A 21,066-nucleotide genomic window follows, 5' to 3' on the forward strand; every position below is an offset into this window, starting at 1 on the left:
TGCTTGAACCACTTCACTTTACACTTTACACTTGTAGTATGTAGCGCTCTTCGGCACTCCGAAATATATTTGCTCGTCTCGTAAACGACTTTCCTGTGCTCGGTCAGCACTCGACTAACCCGTCCAGAGTCTAAGACGATCGCGCTGAGTCCATGCTCATTTAAATCTCACCGTAGTTCGAACCACTTCTCCTCCTTCCAAACGGCGCGTTCTCAAACACCAGCAACTTTCAGCTTTCTTTTCTTGCTCCGCTCTGTCTCGCTTTCTTCTTTCTTTGTGGGTTCAAGAATGATCTCCCTGAACACCTTCTTCACCTGCGAGGTGCAAAGATCCAGAAGCACTCGGTCGGATGCTCCAGAAGCTGTATCGAGGTTCCGTCTCGTGCGTCCGTGCAGGCTGAATATCGACTGCAGACTGTGGCTGGCGCAACGGTTTTGGAGCCAGATAAAGAAGCAACATACACAGTTTTCTTTCGCTGCCAGTTCGCTCCCCAGTGCTCATTCCCCTTTGCGGGGGGTATGTTGTGTTGCTGTTATTATGCTGCTTCGCTCTTGCTACCAGTTGCTTCCCGAGGAGGGAGGCGCTCTTCTTCAGTCGTGTTTGAAATACCATTCTTACGCTGCACACGAGATAAACCGGTGCAAGACGATCGGTCTCGAGATGATTTTTTTCGAGAACTGTCTACTATTTTCTGAGCATTGCAAGCAATTGTAACCTACAAGTTAGTTTAGCAGGTTGATTTATGTTTTTCAAAAGATATTTTCCTAACGGATATTTGATTTCCCTATAAAAAAACATATGGCATTCCACAATAAATTTAAATATTATTAAAAATAGAACGCAATCGTCAGTTTTGTAAAAAAAATTAACAGTTACAGCATTAGGATCTTCATTTATTCCCAGAATATGTCATCTTTTTTTTACCAACCATAGCACATGACAATTTATGTATGTGGAGTCGCTTTCCGTGCAAGCACAACAGCACATATAAATCAAAATTATCATTGTTGCATTTTTCTTCTTCCATTTCCATCAAGCGATTACTATCAAGTGTAATAATTAGCCTTCATCCCTCGCCTCCATTTTCCAGCCCGTTTTCCGGTGATGGAAAGCGTTCTTTCCTTTCTTCAAGTGGGAGTTCTCCCAGAACACTGCATCATTAGAAAAACTGCACTGCGCAACTTCGCCAAGCATGAAATGACTTGAAATGAAATGTTTGTTCGCACAGTCGGTCGCATTGTCCATAATGGGACCGTATAGAGTGTTTTTCCCCCGCCGTAAAGAAGTAGAGAAATGCCACATTTAACATTAAAGGATAGTTAGTGTGTGAAGGTTCAAAAGGTGCTTGACCAGCGGACGAACTCGTCAGCGTTAGCAATCGACCTCTCGCGCAGTGCTGACCTGCGATCGTCACGTTCGAAAGTCGATAAATAATTGCTCCACCGGGAGTTATTATGTTGTTAGTGGTAATATTTGCATGATTTCTCCTACCGGTCCGCCGGCTTTGACGCACCTAGAAGCATTACGCACCGGGTGGGAAGAAGGGAAGGGTGGAAAAATCGAATGGATTCAAGCCGATCGGCGGAATTCGGCCCAGCATAGGCCCGAGCATTGGTCATGCTGTTATCGATTTGTACACTTTCAAATGTTATGGCGCACGGAGATCTATGACCTGATGATCGTAAAAGATGCCCATGATAATGAAACGGCCCCAAAAATTTCCCCCCAAAAGAGCTGCCTGCGGATACCCCTGGCGAGGGGACGGCCGGTGTATGTTGGTGTAATAATAATTTGCTGCTGGAGTGCTCGGTGGCGGCCCAATCTATGGCTCGAGCTCACCTCCTTTCTCCACGCCCGGTCAATGGTGGAAAGGAATGGGCTCGGAGCCGATGATGGTAAGCATTATTTCCGCGGGCTTACGGCTGTCAATCTACGATCTCTGGTACCTCGTTTCCCGTTCGTCTTCATCCCAGCCAGAAATTAGTCCACACGAATCACGACGAGAAATTTCCGCCCTACCCAGCGCCAGTCAATGAATTGCAAACACACCTAAAGATGACCGTATCTCCCGCATCCGAGCACCTCGGCCGGCGGTACGGGGTAGGCCAGATCCGATTCCCAAGTATTCTTCTGTGGGGCGCAAAAATCCGCTACGTCGCATGGCCGGGAAGCGTTTCCCACAACTCTTTCGCCTGGGAAGCGATCTTCCGCAGAGGAACGGCCAGCGAGACGGTCCACCCCACACCGGTTAAGATTATAAATAACTACATCATCAGCCATTATGGGGCGGCAAGTGCCCGGAGGCGAGATGGCATCGCCAGCCGCGCACGAGAAGCGCCCAAAGTTGTTGAATCGGAACGTACCCGCTCAGGCATGTAAAGCGGGACCAAACAAACGGTATAATTATAGTGCTAAACTGTCGGTAACAGTACCGCACTTTCAGCGAATCAATTACCCGTGTTATGCATGTTGGCACCTATTGGAAAACATTATAGGCTGATTAACCACACCTCGTATGCTTGATCGGTTAGAACATTGTCGATGCAAACTGACCACTTCAAACCAAATGGAAGATTTTAATCGTAGAATAACTAACATGCTTATCGGTTAAATTCTGAGATCAGGTACGATCGTTCTTGATGATTGAAGGCAATTATGCAAGCTAACAAAAGTAACAGATTTGAATAAGGGCTCTTTCATGTCCTTTTATACCGATTAAAATGGTAGTATGATTAAATTTTTGCTATGGGTCTAGAAAATAGGAAGAAACGATTTTAAATTTCAAAATTGTTCTACTGAACCAAACCAGAAAGCACGTTTACTCAAAACTAGAGTGGACGGGGAATATTTAATTTGCTAAAAAACCATGTCACATGTTTAGGTAATAAAAAAATTATTAACGAACATTAGTTTTAAAATATTTACCAAGGTGTATGATGCTTCGTCTATGTACCTTGGTCATAGAGTAAATATTTTGCTTATAGAAAATGACAACTCAAACTGTCAAAGGCCGTTTGCCGTCCTCGTTGTTTTGTTGTGATCCGCACATTCGTTCGTCAGTTCGCCTACCAGACGTTCGCACGCCCGTTGTCGTCATTACAGATTGATCGAACTGAACCATTGGACTTTGGATGGTGAGATTAACAGAACACAGGGGACAGAAAACCGGATTAAGTAGAGCGTTCGCGAAGCACGCAGGGAAAAAAGGTAAGTCACGTACGATGGTGAACGTTGATAAGAATGTTCTGTGGACGCGAAACCTAGATAACACAAGTGAAACGAGCGCTGATCGATTCTGCCAAATCACTAATTAATTTAATATACGATAACTTGTGGTGCTGCCAAAAAGTGCTTTGAAAAGTAAGTTGCTTGTTTTTGCTGCAATTTAAAATATTTACGCAAACCCCTTAAGGATGCGCAACCGACAAATGCCGAGGGTTCATGTAAGTAAATCTACAGTGAACCAAAGTATTGCCGGCCTACCTATTCCTACATGCCCTCTCTAATGCGTACCGCAAATACTGAAGCGATAACATTGATTTATTTTAGCCCAGTGAAGCCAAAGACAGTCCGCCTCATTTACCTGCTTGGCTCGAGTGCCACCGGAAGCCCGTCTTGATGATTTTGCGACTATACGCCACACTCATTTTCTGCTGGGATGTACTCATCATCCTGGTGCAGTTTTTCCTCACACTCCTGAAGTCCCTGTTTCACTTGGTGCGACCCCCGAAAGCGAAGAGTCTCACCGGAGAGGTCGCAGCCGTAAGTATCGAAGCAAATGGTAGACCGAGAGAACAATTTGAGATTGAATACGATTGATTAGCGGAACACTGCGTACCTTTTCAGGTGGTTGGCAGTGGTCGTGGTGTAGGTTACGATCTGGCCATTCAGCTAGCAGCACTGGGTGTCAAGGTGGCATGCATCGACATTAATACAACGGACAACGATCTGTTGGTGAAAAAGATTCAATCCAACGGCGGTGTGGCCTGTTCCTATGAATGTGATGTTACTAACAAGGCGGACATTAGTAAAACGGTTGGTGCCATCGAGAGCAACTTCGGAACCATCAGTTTGCTGTTTCACTGCTGCAATGTGCCAAGCGCTAGGAGTCTCGTTACGGAACCACCACCGATCGAGACCACACTGAACGTTGGTGTTGTTTCCCATTTTTTGGTAAGTCCAAATGCATATATAGATCATGCCTTTTTTTGTGCAATTAACTCACCTTTCCCACAATTGGCAGCTTCTAGAAGCAATCCTACCGAAGATGAAAAAAGCTTCCCACGGGCATGTCGTGTTTCTCACCTCAGTGGCGGGAGTCAGTGGGCTGAAGCACCAGATGCCACTGGCCGTTTCTCAGTTCGCCGTACATGGGCTGTATGAATCAACGCTGGAAGAGCTGCGCATCGAAAAGCGCCAGCACACAATCCACACCACACTGGTGCACATCTATCCATTCATCATCACCGACCACTGCCTCAACGATATCCGGTTGCGTATCTCGTCCGCGTTCGGGCGCATCAAGTCGGACGAGGCGGCCCGTCGCATCATTGCCGGCGTACGGCGGAACGAGCTCGAGATAAGCATTCCAAGATATCTGCTCCTTCTAAGTCACCTCCTACGACTGCTGCCCCGCAAGGCAACGCTGCTGCTTCGGGAGCTGATTGACACCGGATTGGATCTTTGAGAGTGGATTAAACGTTGTTTTGTTTGCTATTACGTTGTTTCGATTTTGCTGCTAATATTTACGCTAACAAGCGATTATGCTTTGAATGAACTAAAAGACCAAATATAAATTTAGTCGTATATCGATCGGTACAGATTGTTTAATGAAATACACGCGTTTTTTTTTTGTTATAGAAGTTATTAGAAATACTGTTTGGTGTACAAATTGCAGTTGACAATCAACGTTTGACTAAGCCCCACGTTGCTGTTTTCTTGATCAATAGTTTGATTGAATCTCGTGGCTTCATGTGCACCCCTCGATAGGATGGAAAAGAAGATCCTCTGCGTTGGGCTTTGCAACATCGATATCATACAAATATGTGATACGTATCCGGTGGAAGACTCCGACCAACGCTGCCAATCGAGCCGCTGGCAGCGTGGAGGCAATGCGTCGAACAATTGCACCGTTCTGGCAAACCTCGGCTCCCGCTGCGAGCTGCTAGCGTCGTTCAGCGATTCCAATACGTTCCAGTTCGCTCTGAACGATCTTCGGAAGCGACAGATCGCGTTCGACCACTGCGTTTACCATCGGAACACGGAGGTGCCACTGTCGACCGTTTGGCTGAGTCTAGCGACGGGCACGAGAACGATCGTGCACAGCAATCCGAATTTGCCGGAGCTAACAAAGGATGATTTCGCCAAGATCGACTTTGCGGAGTATGAATGGATTCATTTCGAGGTAGGAAAAGCGATATGCCTTACACGATAGCGATTATTCATCGTTTTGTCCCGTAGGGTCGACGTAACACGGCGGAGATAATGGAAATGATACACGCCATCAATCGCTGGAACGAAAACGGACATTCCAAAATAACCATTTCAGTAGAATTAGAAAAACCACGCTCGTCGAATCTGGATCTTCTCAAGCAGGGCATCGATTATGTCTTTGTCGGGAAGGATTTTGCACGCTTTCTCGGCCATGAAAGTGCCCGTGCTGCTGTCGAAGCACTGAGACAATCCTACCCCGGTCCGAAAACCATCATCTGTCCTTGGGGTGCGTGTGACACCATCGCGCTGGATGGGGAAGGACGTTGGTATACCCAGCGTACCTTCCCACCGGAAGTGATACGGGATAGTCTCGGTGCCGGGGATACTTTCGTTGCCGGATGCATCTTTCAACTGGCCGGTGGAAGCAAAACGCTACAAGAGGCACTAGAGTTTGCCTCCCGATTGGCTGGCGATAAATTGGCGCATTTCGGATTCGATGGTCCGGATGGAAGCGGATTAGGAAAATAAACACAACAGAGCGGGATTTTCCAAATTTTGCTTTCGTATTCTATTCGAAAAAAATCGAAAACGTGTACAAACTCACTGGGACGCAACGATGCATTATGACCAGTCCCTCAAATCCACACGCGCACTTAAACACACACACCAGTAGCATTTTTCATCATTTTCTTACAATCTTTGAACGGACAATCCATAGTTTTTCCAACAATGTTTTCATCTTTTGATCAATTTCAATTCTCAATACCCTTTTCCTCATACTTCGAAGACTCATTTCAAAGAATGATTGCCAATTTTCATGAGCAAAAGAGTAAAAGGATTAAATTGTGGCTAAAGGATGTTGATCTTATAGGAAACTCTTAGGCATTGCCCGTTAAGATCGTTTGCACATTTATACGCGTGTGTGTGTGTACAGTGAGCGTGTGACGGTTCGGTTAAGAAAATGAGCAAAGGATTGGCGAAGTATATAGTAACGACACTGGCTAAATTAAATCTTCTGGCTCAACCTCTTTGTTGAAACGGAACTTGTGCTACATGTACACACTAAATAACGCACGAGTGCTAATTCCATGCTTGCAAACCCTGCCATCACCGCGCACAAACGGCCACATACACACTCACACACTTTCACACAACACACAGCACAACGTGCGGATTATAATTATTATTATCCTTCCCGTGATCGGTGAAGGGATGCTTACTCCTAATCGGTTTACGCCAAAAGCCGTATACACACACGTGGGAAAAGAGAAAAGCTAAGTCTCAACCATCGCCTATCGTGTCCGATCGCATCATCATCATCATCATCATCATCGGTCTCCACTCGCGGTGTCTTTGCACAATTCAAAGGATTGCTTTGATTTGAATAGCTTTACTAAGCGAACTCTCAGCTAGAATGTTTGTTGTATTTGTCTTTGTACGGAAAAAGTTGTAAAACGGAAACTGCCTTGTTGTGTATACTATTTACAGTCGGTTTTTCTGCCACCCCGCTCGCTGATCCCCTGAAGGATACTTATTACGCCATTTACTCCATTCCGAATGGTATGGAAAAGTTAGGGAAAAAATTCATTAACCTACAAAAACTTAAAGCGTGTAAACAACCCCTGTTTTGAACAGTTCTCTAGCTCTCGTTTTCTACCCAACAGACATACATTACGATACGTGGTGTATGTGTTTTAATGCTTTGTTATCCTCGCCGCTAGCCGGACCGACCTCGTTCAAAAGCTCGTAAAGACAGTAAAACGCGTCTACCTTTTCAGTACATCCTCGTCTTTTGGTCAGTGCCATGGCGTGTGGTAGTATAACCAACGAAGACATCCTAAACCTAGCCGAGGAGGGAGTGGAATAAAAAGCCAATGATGCCAGGGGCGGGGGACGTGATTCTACGCTCTAGCGCGAGTTCGCTTCGACATTACAAGCTGTATGAATCTGTTTTGCACATCTCGCCCGCGTGTTCATTTTCTTCTCTGTTCTTATCCTTAATATTGTTTGCTCTTTGTATAGAATAACTGGTTTTTTTAGTCCGTGCTATAGTTCGTTTTTGTTTCCCATTGATCGAAAGTCTTGCTTTATGTTTAGTCATCGTAAGATGGTGCTTTTTGAAGGAGTACTTTTCTTTTTGTGCCAGCTATCATCAATATGCCTTTTTTTAGTTCTGTTATTGGATGTGCGTTTTAGACCTTTGCTGGTATTTTTTGTTTTTTTTTTCGTGTGAAAGGGAAAAGTTCCACGCCAACTGTCCTTCCGTTAGTGGTGACTGTTGAACGTTGCACACCTACACTTATAACTTCCTCGCTTACAGCATTTTTTTTTCTAATTCTCCCGTTCTAGTTTCGTGTTGCATGTAAAGATGCTCCCAGACTTTCTAAGCGGAACATCTTAGATGCTCCGTTGTGACTACACCATTCCTAAAACCTTAATTACCGCTACAGCCATATACAATAAGGGTAACATTAGCACAAAAGGGGCATTATGTTCACTAATAAGTTAGTAAATAATGACGAGCCATCATTTGGTGCGACTTAGTTATTTTCTTAGTTTGTTATCTTCTGTTTTGTCTCTGCTGCTTCGTTTTGTATTATGTTGTTTTTTTTTCATGGCTTACACACCATATTGTAGCTGCGCGAGATTAGAGAGAGTACAAGCGAACGGAAACAATACAATTGCCTCCGAAATTTAGCTCAGAAAGTAAACGTACATTATGTTGGTGTAGTTGATTAACGTTAAAATCAACTGCAAGTGCACGTAGGTCGAAGTGACGAAAAACAGATGAATTAGCAGAAAACGAAGCAAATCCTGGTGCACCACCGTCGGCGGAATACAACAGCTGTTTGGCCATGTTCCGGTGCGGTAGAATTCTTCAAGCAGTTTCTCCTTCTCGTAAAACCGATTGTACAACCACTGCGTGAGAGATTCACTTTCCCGTGGAACCTACGGTTTCAAAGGGGAGGGAGAAGGTAAAAATGGCGCGTTTGTTGCACCCGGGGGTACGGTCATTAAGTCTTACCTCCGAACTATGGTAAAGTTTGTAGAATAAAAATGTCTGGCAGGGCTCTCGCATTCCGTGCACGATGTTCGGTAAATCTAGTGGAACACCTTGAGGATACGCAATAGTAATGTCCAGTATGTACTCCAGACATCCTCCCGATTGCCCATTAAGCAATGCATACGAAGCGTCCTTACAGTTATCTGCCACAAACAAATGATCCATGAGAAAAAATATTCAAATATGTTGATTTAGTTTTGAGTCCTCACCACAGTCATCGTCATCTTTAATTATTGCTTCGCTATTGATGATAGTGCTGTTGCCGTCCGATTGTTTGGCCGCTTCCTGTCTTACACCACTGCCTAGAAGTGATCCCGAGGAGGGATTAGTGGTGGCCGAGCTGTTGTTGAGATCGCTCGGCGCACCGAGCATGTCAATGATCGCCTTCATCGCACCCACACGGGGCAAGGTGACATTGTTTAATACTGGTAAATTATTTTTCTCCGCAAATCTGCCATTCAACAATAACAAACAAATCCATTTAAATTACTGGCAAAAAATTAGGAACAAATTTCACATTTTACCTTTGGCTTATTTCCTTCCGCTTTCGCAAGAAACCTCCCTCCGGAAACAGCACCATCCACTTTCGCCTCCGCGGAATATAACATTTCAAAATGTGTGATTTCAGTTGCTCCAACGACTTGTCGCGATTATTCTTTCCCTGAAAGAAACGGTCCGAAAGTTAGGAGATTTTCGTAAGCTACTGGAAAGAGTTTCCATACCGATGCAATGAAAAAGTCCTGATGCACCAGACTGACGGCACCAAAGTTTGTGTACTTGAACAGCCGGTCCATGATCCACATGATGTTCGGCAGTATACCCTTCTTGGCGTTGAACGCCGCCATCAGCAGCGGCACATCCGAGGTGCTCTGGTGATTCGCTAGGACCAGAGTACGTTTGTCGAAGGCCGTCGTTATATCGTCTCCCATTTCGACTACTGCAAAGTATAGAAGGAAAAATGAACGTTCATTCACGGTAATCCATCCGGGTGTCTTCTTTCGAGTGATAACAATTTACCTTCATATCCAGCTGTCCAAGACCACATGGATACATTTGCAAGTAGCCAATGAAACAGTATACCCTCGATCCGGTAATAGTACGTTTCGTGAATCTTTCTCAAGGGTAGCAGTAGAAACATCCACACAAGGTACGTCGGCACGCAATAGATGTTGTTCGCGACCACCAGAATCGTCCTCAACACCGACCGAGGGTACTTGATGATTTTTCTGTAACGATAACACAAAATCACGTGTCAGGCGAATTACAAGGCGATTTCAGCAATCGTTCCGTTTGAATGATTCTTACCTTAAACTACAGCACGGCATGGTTGTTCCGTTGGTTAATTCGCGCTTTTAATCGTATACCAACAGCCCTTCCTTCGGTGTGGTCACGGAATGTTAATACGTACTGGACAAACGGGACTTTTCTAGCCCCCTTATCACTGGCGCCTTAATTCTACCAAACCAGCTTCTTACTACTACTAGCGATGCTATAGCTGCTACCGCTTTCTCGCGATTAATCTTCAAGTTGGACACGCGAGAAGCACACTGCTGCGTGCTCCAGGGAGAAGATTTTCTAGGCTAATTTATGATAGCACCATTTTGCGTCACCCATCTGTCCAGAGTGTGCTCGAGTGTGTGTTTGCTTGGGGGAAGTAGGAGGCAGGGCCGAGGAGCGAGTTAAAGGCAGATGGAACGTTCGGCGTATGGCAATCCTATTTTCCCCGTGTTGTGCTTCCTGCGCCGCTTGACACTGCGGTTTTTGTACGAGTGTTTCAGCTTCTTCTCCTCCTGCTTAGCCCTAGAAAGTCGGTTGCATTCAGATGATGATGAAGCGCTGCAGCAAAAAGCATTATCCGAAGGATACATTGATTTGTTACGAGGTCCTGGTCGTCATCATCGTCGTCGTGCATCACCAAAAGAATGGAAAAGGAATGATTACAGAATAATCTCCACATTATCAATAAAAAATGGGAAATGTTGCTATCGCTTAAAATCACTTCTGATAGAGATCTGTTGCCCCATTGGTTTCATTGAGCAACTGGTGTGACCAACGTTTGCGGTATGTTGCGATTAGAATCGATCACACGTCTAATGTTATGATAACACGCGCTAAGTCTCGGAACAGGAAACAATGTGCCTTACGAAAGATCGGAAGACAACGGCCGAAAGTCCAAAAGTCGCCGGGCGAGCACCGAACTGATGATGATAAGTAAAAAACATAAAAATCACAACGCAGACGCCTTCGGTTCTGTGTGCGTTGCGATGCAATCAAAACATACGGCGTCGTTGTGTGTAAACACAAGCGCGCGATATTATTATCAGCGTGCGGATTTGGCCGGACCTCCGACACGGCCTTTGGGTCTTCCGGCGCTGATAACGGATCGATGAGCGGATTCCGGGCGGTCGGTGGAGGGCATGGGTGAACCACAGCACTGCGCCGTAGATAAGAGTCCTACATGATTCATACGACACCGCTACGCGCGACCAACACATAGGCATTCTTTTCTCCATCGTCTCAAATCGATCAATACGCGAATGTCTCATCTCGTCTCAACTGCAATCCGTGGTTAAGGTAAAGGGTGTACCACCCTTCAAACCCTTCCTCGCACTTCTTCATCATCAACATCTCACTTTTTACGACCGCCAGGCCAATTTTTTCTGTGACTACCGGCACGAGGCGTGATATTCCTGCCAACGACTAAGCAGAGACCTGCCTTCGTCATCCAAGGCAACGGTGACAATGAATGCACAGAGCTGTTTCGCCTACCGAATCCATAGAACACATTGAATGTTTATCGATTTTTCTGACCAAACACACTCGAGACATACGGTTTTTTCTTCTCTTCCTGGTTTTGTAGATAGACAATCTTGATGCACATACTGTCAGCAACCACCGTGTCGAAGGGGGTTTTACCAAAAGGGTTTCACTATCGTCTCCCGTTAGCACCTACCTTTTCCGATGCATCCCACACGCTTGTGTCAATTGGTTCTTTCCTAATTTACAGCAAACGCACTTGTGACTTTTTGTTTCTACACTCGACTGACCTTGCATCGGTTGCACAGCACGAATTAATGGGGTATCGACTAGTTTCGTATTCTAGAAGCGAGCACGCCGCTCAACAAAGCGTCCGTATATTGTAAAACGCAGCTTAGATTTGCCATCGATTGTAAACGTTCGGGGCAGTGGAACGTGAGTTCAGATTGTTTGCCGTTCCAAAAGTGCGCTGCTGTTCCAAAAATCAAGACATTTTTGTTGACATTTAGTTTGGAAAATAGAACAAAAAAACGTTAGAACCGTTGCTGGTTTGATGACCTTGAATTACCGGTCTGATGACTTTGACCGACGAAAGTTCGCAGTAGAATACGGTCAATTTAGGGGAATTAAAAGGTTTTCAACTTTAAAAAATGCACTTTAGCACGATGAATCAGTCGAAGTCGTAGAGAGTCTAGTTTGAACCTCGTTTTGCCTTTTTATTATTTCAACGAACTGAAATATTTTCGAATTCGTCAAATATTTCACTCCCTCAGTCATTTTCGAAAATGATGGTAGATATAAGCCAGTGCTAGTTTCTGCAACGGTATGTTACCTTGTATTATCAACGGGTTTAGCAAAAGTATGGGACATTTCTCCGACTGTAACGATATTTTAAGAATATATTATAACTTTTATATGCTTCTGTAAATACGTAATCATCTTACAGAAGTGCGAAAACTTCTTTGTCCAGTCAACAAACATCAGTATTGATGGATTCAACTCTACTTGACCCTTCGATGCTGCTTGTATAAACGTATATTGCGTTTGGAATTGAGCATTCGGTAACCTCAAATTTGACAACTACAAATTCAACATATCATCGTCGCGGCGATCTCAAAGAGTGATTTGTAATTTAGTGTAAATCGGTCGTCCCAGAGATTTTATCAACTTTTGCAGTATGTCTACCACTGAGAAAGTCGAAGAGCCCGTCGTGAAAGCAAAGGGCAAGGACAAGGATGAGGAAAAGACGGAGTTGGTAAGTTTTTCTGGTTTTACTTACATTTAGAAAGTGAAAATGCCCCGTCATGCGTTATGTTCATTGTGTGTTTTGTGGATGTCTTCCCGTGCAGTCCGATGAGGATAAGCAGCTACAGGATGAGCTGAACATGCTGGTGGAACGGCTCCAGGAAGCGGACGCGGATCTATACCGACCTTCACTGGACGCCATGGCGAACCTGATCCGGGCGTCGACCACATCTATGACGTCCGTGCCAAAGCCGCTAAAGTTTATGCGTCCTCACTATGAAACGATGAAGGAAATCCACAAGAAAATGACTGCCAAGTTGAAGGACGTGACGACGTTGAAGCTGTGCGCCGAAATCATCTCCGTTCTCGCGATGACCATGGGCACCGGTAAGGAGTGTCTTGTCTACCGGCTGCTGAGCGACAACAGCACTGAAAACATCGGCGAATGGGGTCACGAGTATGTGCGCCATCTGTCCGGTGAAATCGCCTCGAACTGGCCGGAATCGACGGATAATCTCTTCAAGAATCGCCTGATCGAGCTGATCCACCAGATCATCCCGTACAACATGGCGCACAATGCGGAGGCCGAAGCGTGCGATCTGCTCATGGAAATCGAGCGTCTCGACCTGCTGGAAAACTATGTCGATGAAAGCGCTTATCCGCGCGTGTGTCTCTACCTGCAGAGCTGTGTGCCGTACGTTGCCGAGCCGGAAAACATCAGCTTGCTCAAGTGCGCACTCAACCTGTCGCGAAAGTTTAACCAGCACACCCAAGCGATGCGTCTCGCGATGATGATCAACGACACCGAGCTAATCAAGGAGATCTTTATGGCTTGCACGGACACTGCCGTGCAGAAGCAGCTGGCGTTCATGTTGGGTCGGCAGCAGATATTCTTGGAGCTACCGGAGGGAAACAACGACAACGACGATCTGGTAGAGATCATGTCGAATTCTCATCTCAACCATCACTTCCTCAATCTGGCCCGTGAGCTGGACATTATGGAGCCGAAAACGCCCGAAGACGTGTACAAGTCGCATTTGGACAACTCGCGTGCTCCCTTTGGCTCGCAGATCGATTCCGCCCGGCAAAATCTGGCGGCCAGCTTCGTGAATGGATTCGTGAACGCTGGTTTTGGCCAAGACAAGCTGCTGATGGAGGATGGCAATAAGTGGCTGTACAAGAACAAGGAGCATGGTATGCTAAGTGCCACGGCGTCCCTTGGATTGATCCTGCTCTGGGACGTGGATGGTGGTCTTACCCCGATCGACAAGTATTTGTACTCAAACGAGGATTACATCAAATCGGGTGCTTTGCTCGCTTGCGGCATCGTCAATTGTGGCGTGCGAAATGAGGTCGATCCTGCGTTGGCTTTGCTTTCTGACTACGTGCTGCATCAGAACGCCACCATGCGTATTGGAGCCATCCTCGGACTTGGTTTGGCATACGCCGGCTCGAACCGTTCGGTCGTGCTGGAGCTGATCGGATCTGTGTTTAGCTCGGAAAGACGCACCGGCTCCACGATGGAGGTCATGGGAATCGCTGCCCTTGCCCTCGGCATGATTGCGGTCGGATCGTGCAACAGTGAGGTCACCGAGGTGTTGCTGCAAATTATCATGGACCGTAGTGAAGCCGACCTTAAGGACACTTACTCCCGTTTCCTTCCGCTTGGGCTTGGTCTGGTGTACCTGGGACGTCAGGAGGCGGTTGAGACGGTGACGGCTGCCCTCGAGATTGCTCCCGAGCCGTTCCGCTCGATGGCCACGACGATGGTAGAAATTTGCGCATACGCTGGCACCGGAAACGTGCTCAAGATTCAACAGCTCCTGCATCTCTGCTCGGAGCACTACGAACCGGCGGCCGGCGAGGAACCGGCATCGAAGAAATCCGACGCAAAGGAAGCGACAGCGGGCAAAGAGAAGGAAGATAAGGAGAAAGATCTCTCCGGTTGTCAGGCCGTCGCTGTCCTTGGCATTGCGCTGATCGCCATGGGCGAGGAGATTGGTGCTGAAATGGCTTTCCGGTCGTTCGGAAACTTGTTGCGTTACTGCGAACCTTGCATTCGCCGTGCCGTTCCGCTGGCGCTGGGTTTGATTTCAGTGTCCAACCCGAAACTCAACATCCTCGACACACTGAGCAAATTTTCGCACGACAGCGATGCCGAGGTGGCGCACAATGCCATCTTCGCCATGGGTCTCGTCGGCGCCGGTACAAATAACGCCCGCTTGGCATCGATGTTGCGCCAGCTGGCCCAGTACCACGCAAAGGATCCGAACAACCTGTTCATGGTACGCATTGCCCAAGGTTTAACTCATCTGGGTAAGGGTACATTCACTATCAGCCCGTACCATAGCGACCGTCAACTGATGAGCCCGGTGGCCGTGGCTGGGCTTATGGCGGCACTGGTTTCTTTCCTGGATGTTAAGAATAGTGAGTATTTTTATTCGTCAAATCAAGTAAAAAATTCAATTACTAACCGGTAAATATGTGCTCTATCCTTTACAGTAATCCTTGGAAAGTCCCATTATCTGCTCTACACGTTGACAACAGCCATGCAACCTCGCATGCTGATCACGTTTACCGAAGATTTAAACTCGTGTCCTGTCCCTGTACGCGTTGGAATGGTACGTATAAGCAAACGCTAGAAGCTAGTGGATCAGTTACTTATTTTACTTTCGTCTCCTTTTTGTAGGCCGTAGATGTTGTAGGACAGGCCGGTAAACCGAAAACCATCACCGGTTTCCAGACTCATACCACTCCGGTTTTGCTCGCGATGGGAGAACGAGCCGAACTGGCGACTGAGGAATATATTTCCCTTACGCCAATTATGGAAGGGTTCTGTATTTTGCGGAAAAATCCCAACTACGTCCCGTAAGAAGTGGCATTCTCTTCCGTGCATTCGGTCAACATTAATGATCATACTAAATATGGAAGGCAAGAAGGCAGACCACAATCTACAAACAGCCGAGTGTGTCGATTTATTGCTACGTTTGATAATGCTAAATAACATTTACTTATACATTTAGGAACGGTAATAAATAATAATTTTTCGAACCCGATATTCTACGGATTGTTTCGCCTTTTCCCTCGCGCGGATGCTGCTGTACCTCCACCGCGGCTAGTGCCGGTACTTCCGCCCGTCGAAGGTTTTTGTTTCCGCTCCAGCCCCATCTGTTTAAGCTTCTGCGTCAAACGTACTTGCGCTTTCTGCTTTTCATACTGCTCAGCACGAGCTTTGCCAGTCATCGGATGAAGGAACTCCTCACGCTCTTTGCGTTTGACCGCATCGCCACAGCCGTGTATTTCCGGCAGCCCGTGCCGGAAGCAGAAGCGCTCCTTGCAGAACGAACAATCCGATCCGACGAGGTTGGTTTTCTGTTTGCAGCCTTTAAAATCGCACGTCTGATCTACGGTTTTCACAGCGTTCAGCACGGTGTTAAGGTTCTTTTCGACGACATCCGTCTCGATTGGTTGCAACAGTTCGGCAGCTTTCGTGACCACTTTGGGATCCGTGTTGAGCACAAGTTCTGATGTGCCCGCGTTTTTCGACCCAGCTGGAGTAGTTTTACCTTTCTTATTATTTGCACTCATTTTGGAATTGTGCAAATGCACAGTCGGAGTTCGCGGAACAATTGTTTATCCTGCGAGTTTTACATCGATTATTTATTGTTTGTTAGTTTGACAATTGAGCAGCAGAATCGTTGTTCGTTCGTCGAAATCAACAAACGGTTCTTGGTAAAAAAATTGACAGCTGCCTAGATTCTGCCAACACTGATGACATCGAAAACAACGGGGAAAATACCTGTAAGAACCTACTGCAGAATAGCGATAACGTGTAAAGTTTTAATCATTTAACTAGAACGCCAAGGGAAAACCAGTGAAACTAATAGCGGAACCGCACAATTTGAGGCCGCATTTGAGTTGTAGTTGGTGGAAACTTTGAAATTATTAGTGCACACACCTAAACCCAAGGTCTGGCCATTTTTGTTCTTTCGTGAATGTCAGTGTTTCGGAGATAATTTGATTCAAAACAGTACGATAAAATGATAGCTACGGATAATCTAGAACTCTCGCTGAACGATCTTTCCATCGACGATGGGCTGGCCAACGCCAACAGTAATAAAATCATGAAATGGAACCTTCCACTCAAAGAGTTGTACAAGTTTGCGTGCGGTTTTTACAAAGGTACGACAACAGTATTTACACGTCTTAGAACGAGCGAAAACATGACTAATAAATTTTACTTTTTCAGAAAAATCGGGCAAGGCAATCCATCTTAGCTATGAGGATAATCTGAAGGTAAGGTGTGATAATTAGGAACAATAATATGATTCGAATGAGCCTTCTATTTTCTTTTGGTATAGTTGGTTGCATTCACGCAGCAAGCGGCGCACGGTCCGCTGGATTTGATGAAGGCACCACCCCTGGGGATGTTCGACGTAATCGGAAAGGATCGAAGAATAGCATGGCAACAGTTGGGCACGATCACAAAGCTTCAGGCGATGGAAGGCTTCATCGACCTGCTGGACCGCTTGTGTCCACTGTTCAAGCCGTACGTCGAGGCGATCAAGAAGGACAAGGAGGAAAAGGCACGCCTGGCGGAACAGGATCAAATTCAGCGCACCGAAGCCCAGGCAGCCGAAAAGGAACGCTTGGAAGAGCAGCGGCGAATCGAGGACGAAAAGAATCGCGAGGAGTTGCAGCGCCGTCAGTTGCAGGATGCACTGAATCAGCAGACGTACCACCAGTTCAAGGAGTACGCGGAAATTCAATTTCCGGGCAATCCAGAGCAGCAGGCCGTGCTGATCCGTCAGCTACAGAACGAGCACTACCATCAGTATATGCAACAGCTGCAAGCGCAGGTAGCGACAAACTATGCCCGACTGAAAGGCGATGCCGATCCGGAGGAGGGAGAGAATCCATCGACTGTCGGTGCAACCGGTGCCGGCGCTAACGAGCTGGGAGAATTAACAAATTCTACCACGAAAGAAAATAGTCAATTTGAGTTTAAGGAACAATGCGACAGTGACAACGACTCTGGAGGTAAGCGAGGCTCAGGAGGAATACTATTGATTGTATTGGAATTAACACTCAAATCTTTAAATACTCCATAGATTACGCTGTGATTAGTCCCGCAAATATGTGGACTAAGGCGGACATAAAACTCTTCAAACAAGAAGTTATGGCTGGAAAAGGTGACGGAGTAATTCGTGTCAATCATGGTGATACAGTAACGGTAATATTACTAGTTTGCACTACCATATTGGGCAATTATTATCTAAAAATATATTCATCATCTTCCATCGGCAGGTCAAAGTTCCAACTCACGAAGGTGGTTCTTGTTTGTTTTGGGAGTTCGCAACGGACAGTTATGATATCGGATTTGGAGTATACTTTGAGTGGGGCAAACCTCCTACAACCGAAGTATCGGTGCACATCAGCGAAAGTGACGAGGACGACGATACGATAGAGGAAGACGAAGGTATTATGCACTTTCTGATCTAACAATGATTCAACTTCTTATAACACGTGATCTCTACCTCCACCAGAAGTAATTTGTGCCGAAGACCTAGAGTGTGGCCCAGTGCAAAGCAGCCAAACGAGTTCCACCGGGAGCGCGCTCGGATCGCGCAATCCCATCTCGATCATCATACCGATCTATCGGCGTGAATGCCACCAGGAGGTGTACGCCGGTTCGCACTCCTATCCAGGCGAAGGGACGTACTTGCTCAAGTTCGACAACTCCTACAGCCTGTGGCGTCCGAAGACGCTTTACTATAAGGTTTTCTACACGCGATAATTTGCTTCAAACTAGTGAAAAGATAAACCCAAACACAAGCACATTCAGATAAACATATTTAGACAAAATATTAACGAAAAAAGTAACGATCGAATTCTATCAACCACAGGAAAAAACAACCCCCCACGTCCCCAAGCTACCCATGTCTATTCTCTCCATTTGCTGTGCGGCTTCGAAATATATTTCGAACCAGTTTCGATGTTTGAATCGTTAACACGTTGTCTGTACGTTGTATAGAAGTATCTAAAAATGTTTCCTAATTCAATAGAGTATATTAGTTGCAATAGTTGAACGGCAGATTCCGTTGGTTTGAGTCTATATTCAGGGATGCAAATGATCGACGCTGGTTGATTCTGTTCCGGGAATTCATCATGCTTGTGCTCTCACTGTTCGATACAGCAAGAGATCCATTCGGAGAGCAAGGTAAATCTAAAAACAAAAAAGATTCATAAACCAACTAAGCACACTTATCGATAATGGATGTTGATTGTTCAACAGATTATTGTACACGCGGTACGAGACATACACATACGTACATACGAGAAAATAAAAATGGCGATTGGTATACATTTTGTTCAATGTAAACACAGTTCACAACGTGGTTCTTGTTTGTAGAGATGTGTTTCAATTTTCAGCGTAAAATAGTAACATGTACTTGGTCGCTGCGTGGTTCGTTTGTATGGTTCGAATTTTTAAAAATTTCCCTGCATCGTTGTGGTGTAATAAATCTATGTCTCATCTGGCACCTGTTCGCGTCTTCCACCTTCTATCCCATTGAATAAATCGCACGACCGGATGAAGCATATGTTCTCTCGCAAGAGGCAGCAATTTTCCTATTTCTGTTATTGTCGGGCTGGTGAGCGACCGAACCCGGGTTGCCGTAGGTTGACCGGTTCCTGCAAAACGACGCCGATTATAACGATTACGAACTATTGTGCAATGTGTTTTCCAATGCACTTGTACGCTTCGCTCGCTGTGACGTACGATATTGACCGGACCGCGTGAGGTCTCCGGATGGGGTCATCCGGTGTCGTACCCCAGGTGGACGGGACCGTGCGGAAAATTTTCTACACCCGATAACGGCCAACAGACAATTGCCCCTATGCAAACAGACAAAACGCAAACGGCTGGACGGCAGTTCGGACGGGAAATCTCGATCTCCAGCATGTCTGACTTTTGCCTCCTGCATGCGCCCAACGTCCAAAGGCAGGAGGTACATCATCTAGCGCCCCCCACGACCCCACGGAAGTCGCGTGCGCGACAATCCATGGGAAAAACGACACTAATCAATGTCCAATCTGTCTAATGGCGGGTGTCTTATGAAAATGGCAAACAATAATGGCCATCAAAGTGTGCTCAGTTTTCAGTGGCTCGTTGTGGCCGTTTTCCCTTCCATCCCTCTCTTCTTTCCTCGCGGCGTGTGATGCACCGGAGTGATAGTGGCGACGGGAAGGAAGGGAACCGATTGGCCATTAGCCGTCCGTCGCCCAGCGGTTACGTCGGCTTGGTTTCACGGGTGGCACACGATGTGTCAAGGTTATGTATTACTAACAAGGGATAAATGCTGACCCGGAGCGGCGTGTGACGGGGGCTCTCATTTCCATTCAGGAAAGGAAGTGGTCGTACACTTTTCGCTGGTGACAAAAAATCTGCCACCTCGGGAAAACATATGCTCCATTCATGTGGCGTTCTCGTAGTAGCCCCACCAGCAGTCGATCACGATCAACATCCGACCATTGTGTTTGTTCGGACGGTATTTTATATCTTGCTTGCGGAAAATTTAAACTGCTCTGATAATATTTGTGAGCTATGCAGGAGGAAGTGATAATAGATTTAATAAAAATTTAATAAAGCATAATATCATTTGCTTTTGCAGTTTTTATCTGCAAAGGTGTTGATGGGTTTATGGAAGCGTTGAAACCTTGAATCACCAGCTCCGTCATTCGACTTACGGCAGCTATAATCATTGCTCACGACCAAGAGATAAACACGTGTGACAAGGACGTTCAAATTTAAATGCCTGAAAGATGAAAGAATGTTATCTTTTAATTAGCATCCGTGCAGTTGAAGCCACCACCAGCGAAACATCTTGGCGTTCCTGTCCACCGTGGAGATTGATGTTTTTATTGCTTCATTTGTTAACTCAATTTTAAAGCCCAACGTGCTGGAAGCTCACACGGAATGGAAAATGTCAAGTAGAACGCTGGAGATAGGGTTTTCAAGAGAGCTCCAGTTGGAGCATCTGCATCCCGCGGATCTCGGATGCTCCAGTCTGTTCCTCTCGTTCCCCAAAGTCGATTGTTTGTCATCATCTTTGAAGAGCAGTTTTGCCCCTTTCCCCCCCCCCCCCCTCGTCAAGGTATGGCCGCGGAGTGTGGAATTGCTTATCAACTTTACGGTGTTGACATTTTAAATTATCATACATACACACAGTGTTGCCTTGTTTCTCCAGTGTGTGTGTGTGTGTGTGTGTGTTTTTTTTTGTAGTACATCAGATACCTTTTTTACTTCGCTGCAGATCAGTTAGGGCTATTGCCATGCGGTTGATGATTAGGTCAAATGAGTGACGCCATCCACGATGTACAAATTTTGTAAACCAACAAAATGGGCCCAGGTTAGTTTTATTATGGTTTAATGATGTCTTTAAAATTGATCTAATTTTTAAAGCAATTCATACAAGTTAACCTTGAACATTCATTAGCACTTTCCAAGACCACGTGTGACTGGATCGTACTGGTTTTGACCCATGTTTGGTTTTGCTATCAGATGT

General features: G+C 46.0%; 5 protein-coding genes across 9 annotated transcripts; 3 read left to right on the forward strand and 2 right to left on the reverse strand.

Annotated features, from left to right (window-relative positions):
* Positions 1-3,077: 3,077 nt before the first annotated feature.
* LOC131258769 (ketohexokinase-like) lies at positions 3,078-6,127 on the forward strand. Of its 4 annotated transcripts, none has more exons than XM_058260261.1 (4): positions 3,078-3,207; positions 3,550-3,762; positions 3,847-4,173; positions 4,244-4,845. In XM_058260261.1, exons 2-4 carry the CDS (start codon positions 3,619-3,621, stop codon positions 4,685-4,687), a joined length of 915 nt encoding a protein of 304 aa, XP_058116244.1. In that variant the 5' UTR covers positions 3,078-3,207; positions 3,550-3,618; the 3' UTR covers positions 4,688-4,845. The 4 variants fall into 4 exon arrangements, with proteins under 4 accessions (XP_058116244.1, XP_058116322.1, XP_058116396.1 ...); XM_058260339.1 differs by having other exon boundaries at positions 3,081-3,207; positions 3,555-3,762; XM_058260185.1 differs by having other exon boundaries at positions 3,128-3,211; positions 3,555-3,762.
* A 1,850-nt stretch (positions 6,128-7,977) lies between these two features.
* LOC131258675 (acyl-CoA:lysophosphatidylglycerol acyltransferase 1-like) lies at positions 7,978-11,704 on the reverse strand. The gene is made up of 8 exons (XM_058260073.1): positions 11,451-11,704; positions 9,803-10,382; positions 9,515-9,723; positions 9,220-9,434; positions 9,022-9,158; positions 8,707-8,948; positions 8,459-8,640; positions 7,978-8,382 (listed from the first exon to the last, which is right to left on the reverse strand). Exons 2-8 carry the CDS (start codon positions 9,820-9,822, stop codon positions 8,128-8,130), a joined length of 1,260 nt encoding a protein of 419 aa, XP_058116056.1. The 5' UTR covers positions 9,823-10,382; positions 11,451-11,704; the 3' UTR covers positions 7,978-8,127.
* Positions 11,705-12,358: 654 nt separating this feature from the next.
* Positions 12,359-15,555, forward strand: LOC131272713 (26S proteasome non-ATPase regulatory subunit 2). Its single transcript, XM_058274586.1, has 4 exons — positions 12,359-12,509; positions 12,604-14,926; positions 15,002-15,120; positions 15,189-15,555. The coding sequence occupies exons 1-4, from the start codon at positions 12,432-12,434 to the stop codon at positions 15,369-15,371; spliced, it is 2,703 nt and encodes a 900-aa protein (XP_058130569.1). The 5' UTR covers positions 12,359-12,431; the 3' UTR covers positions 15,372-15,555.
* On the reverse strand, positions 15,452-16,138 carry LOC131259454 (DNA-binding protein SMUBP-2). The gene has a single exon (XM_058260990.1). The coding sequence runs from the start codon at positions 16,085-16,087 to the stop codon at positions 15,560-15,562; it is 528 nt and encodes a 175-aa protein (XP_058116973.1). The 5' UTR covers positions 16,088-16,138; the 3' UTR covers positions 15,452-15,559.
* Positions 16,139-16,276: 138 nt separating this feature from the next.
* LOC131258416 (Golgi resident protein GCP60) lies at positions 16,277-18,882 on the forward strand. 2 transcript variants are annotated; one of them, XM_058259769.1, is made up of 6 exons: positions 16,277-16,681; positions 16,749-16,795; positions 16,861-17,539; positions 17,611-17,732; positions 17,807-17,978; positions 18,046-18,882. In XM_058259769.1, exons 1-6 carry the CDS (start codon positions 16,540-16,542, stop codon positions 18,294-18,296), a joined length of 1,413 nt encoding a protein of 470 aa, XP_058115752.1. In that variant the 5' UTR covers positions 16,277-16,539; the 3' UTR covers positions 18,297-18,882. The 2 variants fall into 2 exon arrangements, with proteins under 2 accessions (XP_058115752.1, XP_058115827.1); XM_058259844.1 differs by having other exon boundaries at positions 18,049-18,882.
* The last annotated feature ends 2,184 nt before the right edge of the window (positions 18,883-21,066 follow it).

This window comes from Anopheles coustani, chromosome 3 (genome assembly GCF_943734705.1).
Source record: "Anopheles coustani chromosome 3, idAnoCousDA_361_x.2, whole genome shotgun sequence".
Taxonomy (NCBI): Eukaryota; Metazoa; Arthropoda; class Insecta; order Diptera; family Culicidae; genus Anopheles; species Anopheles coustani.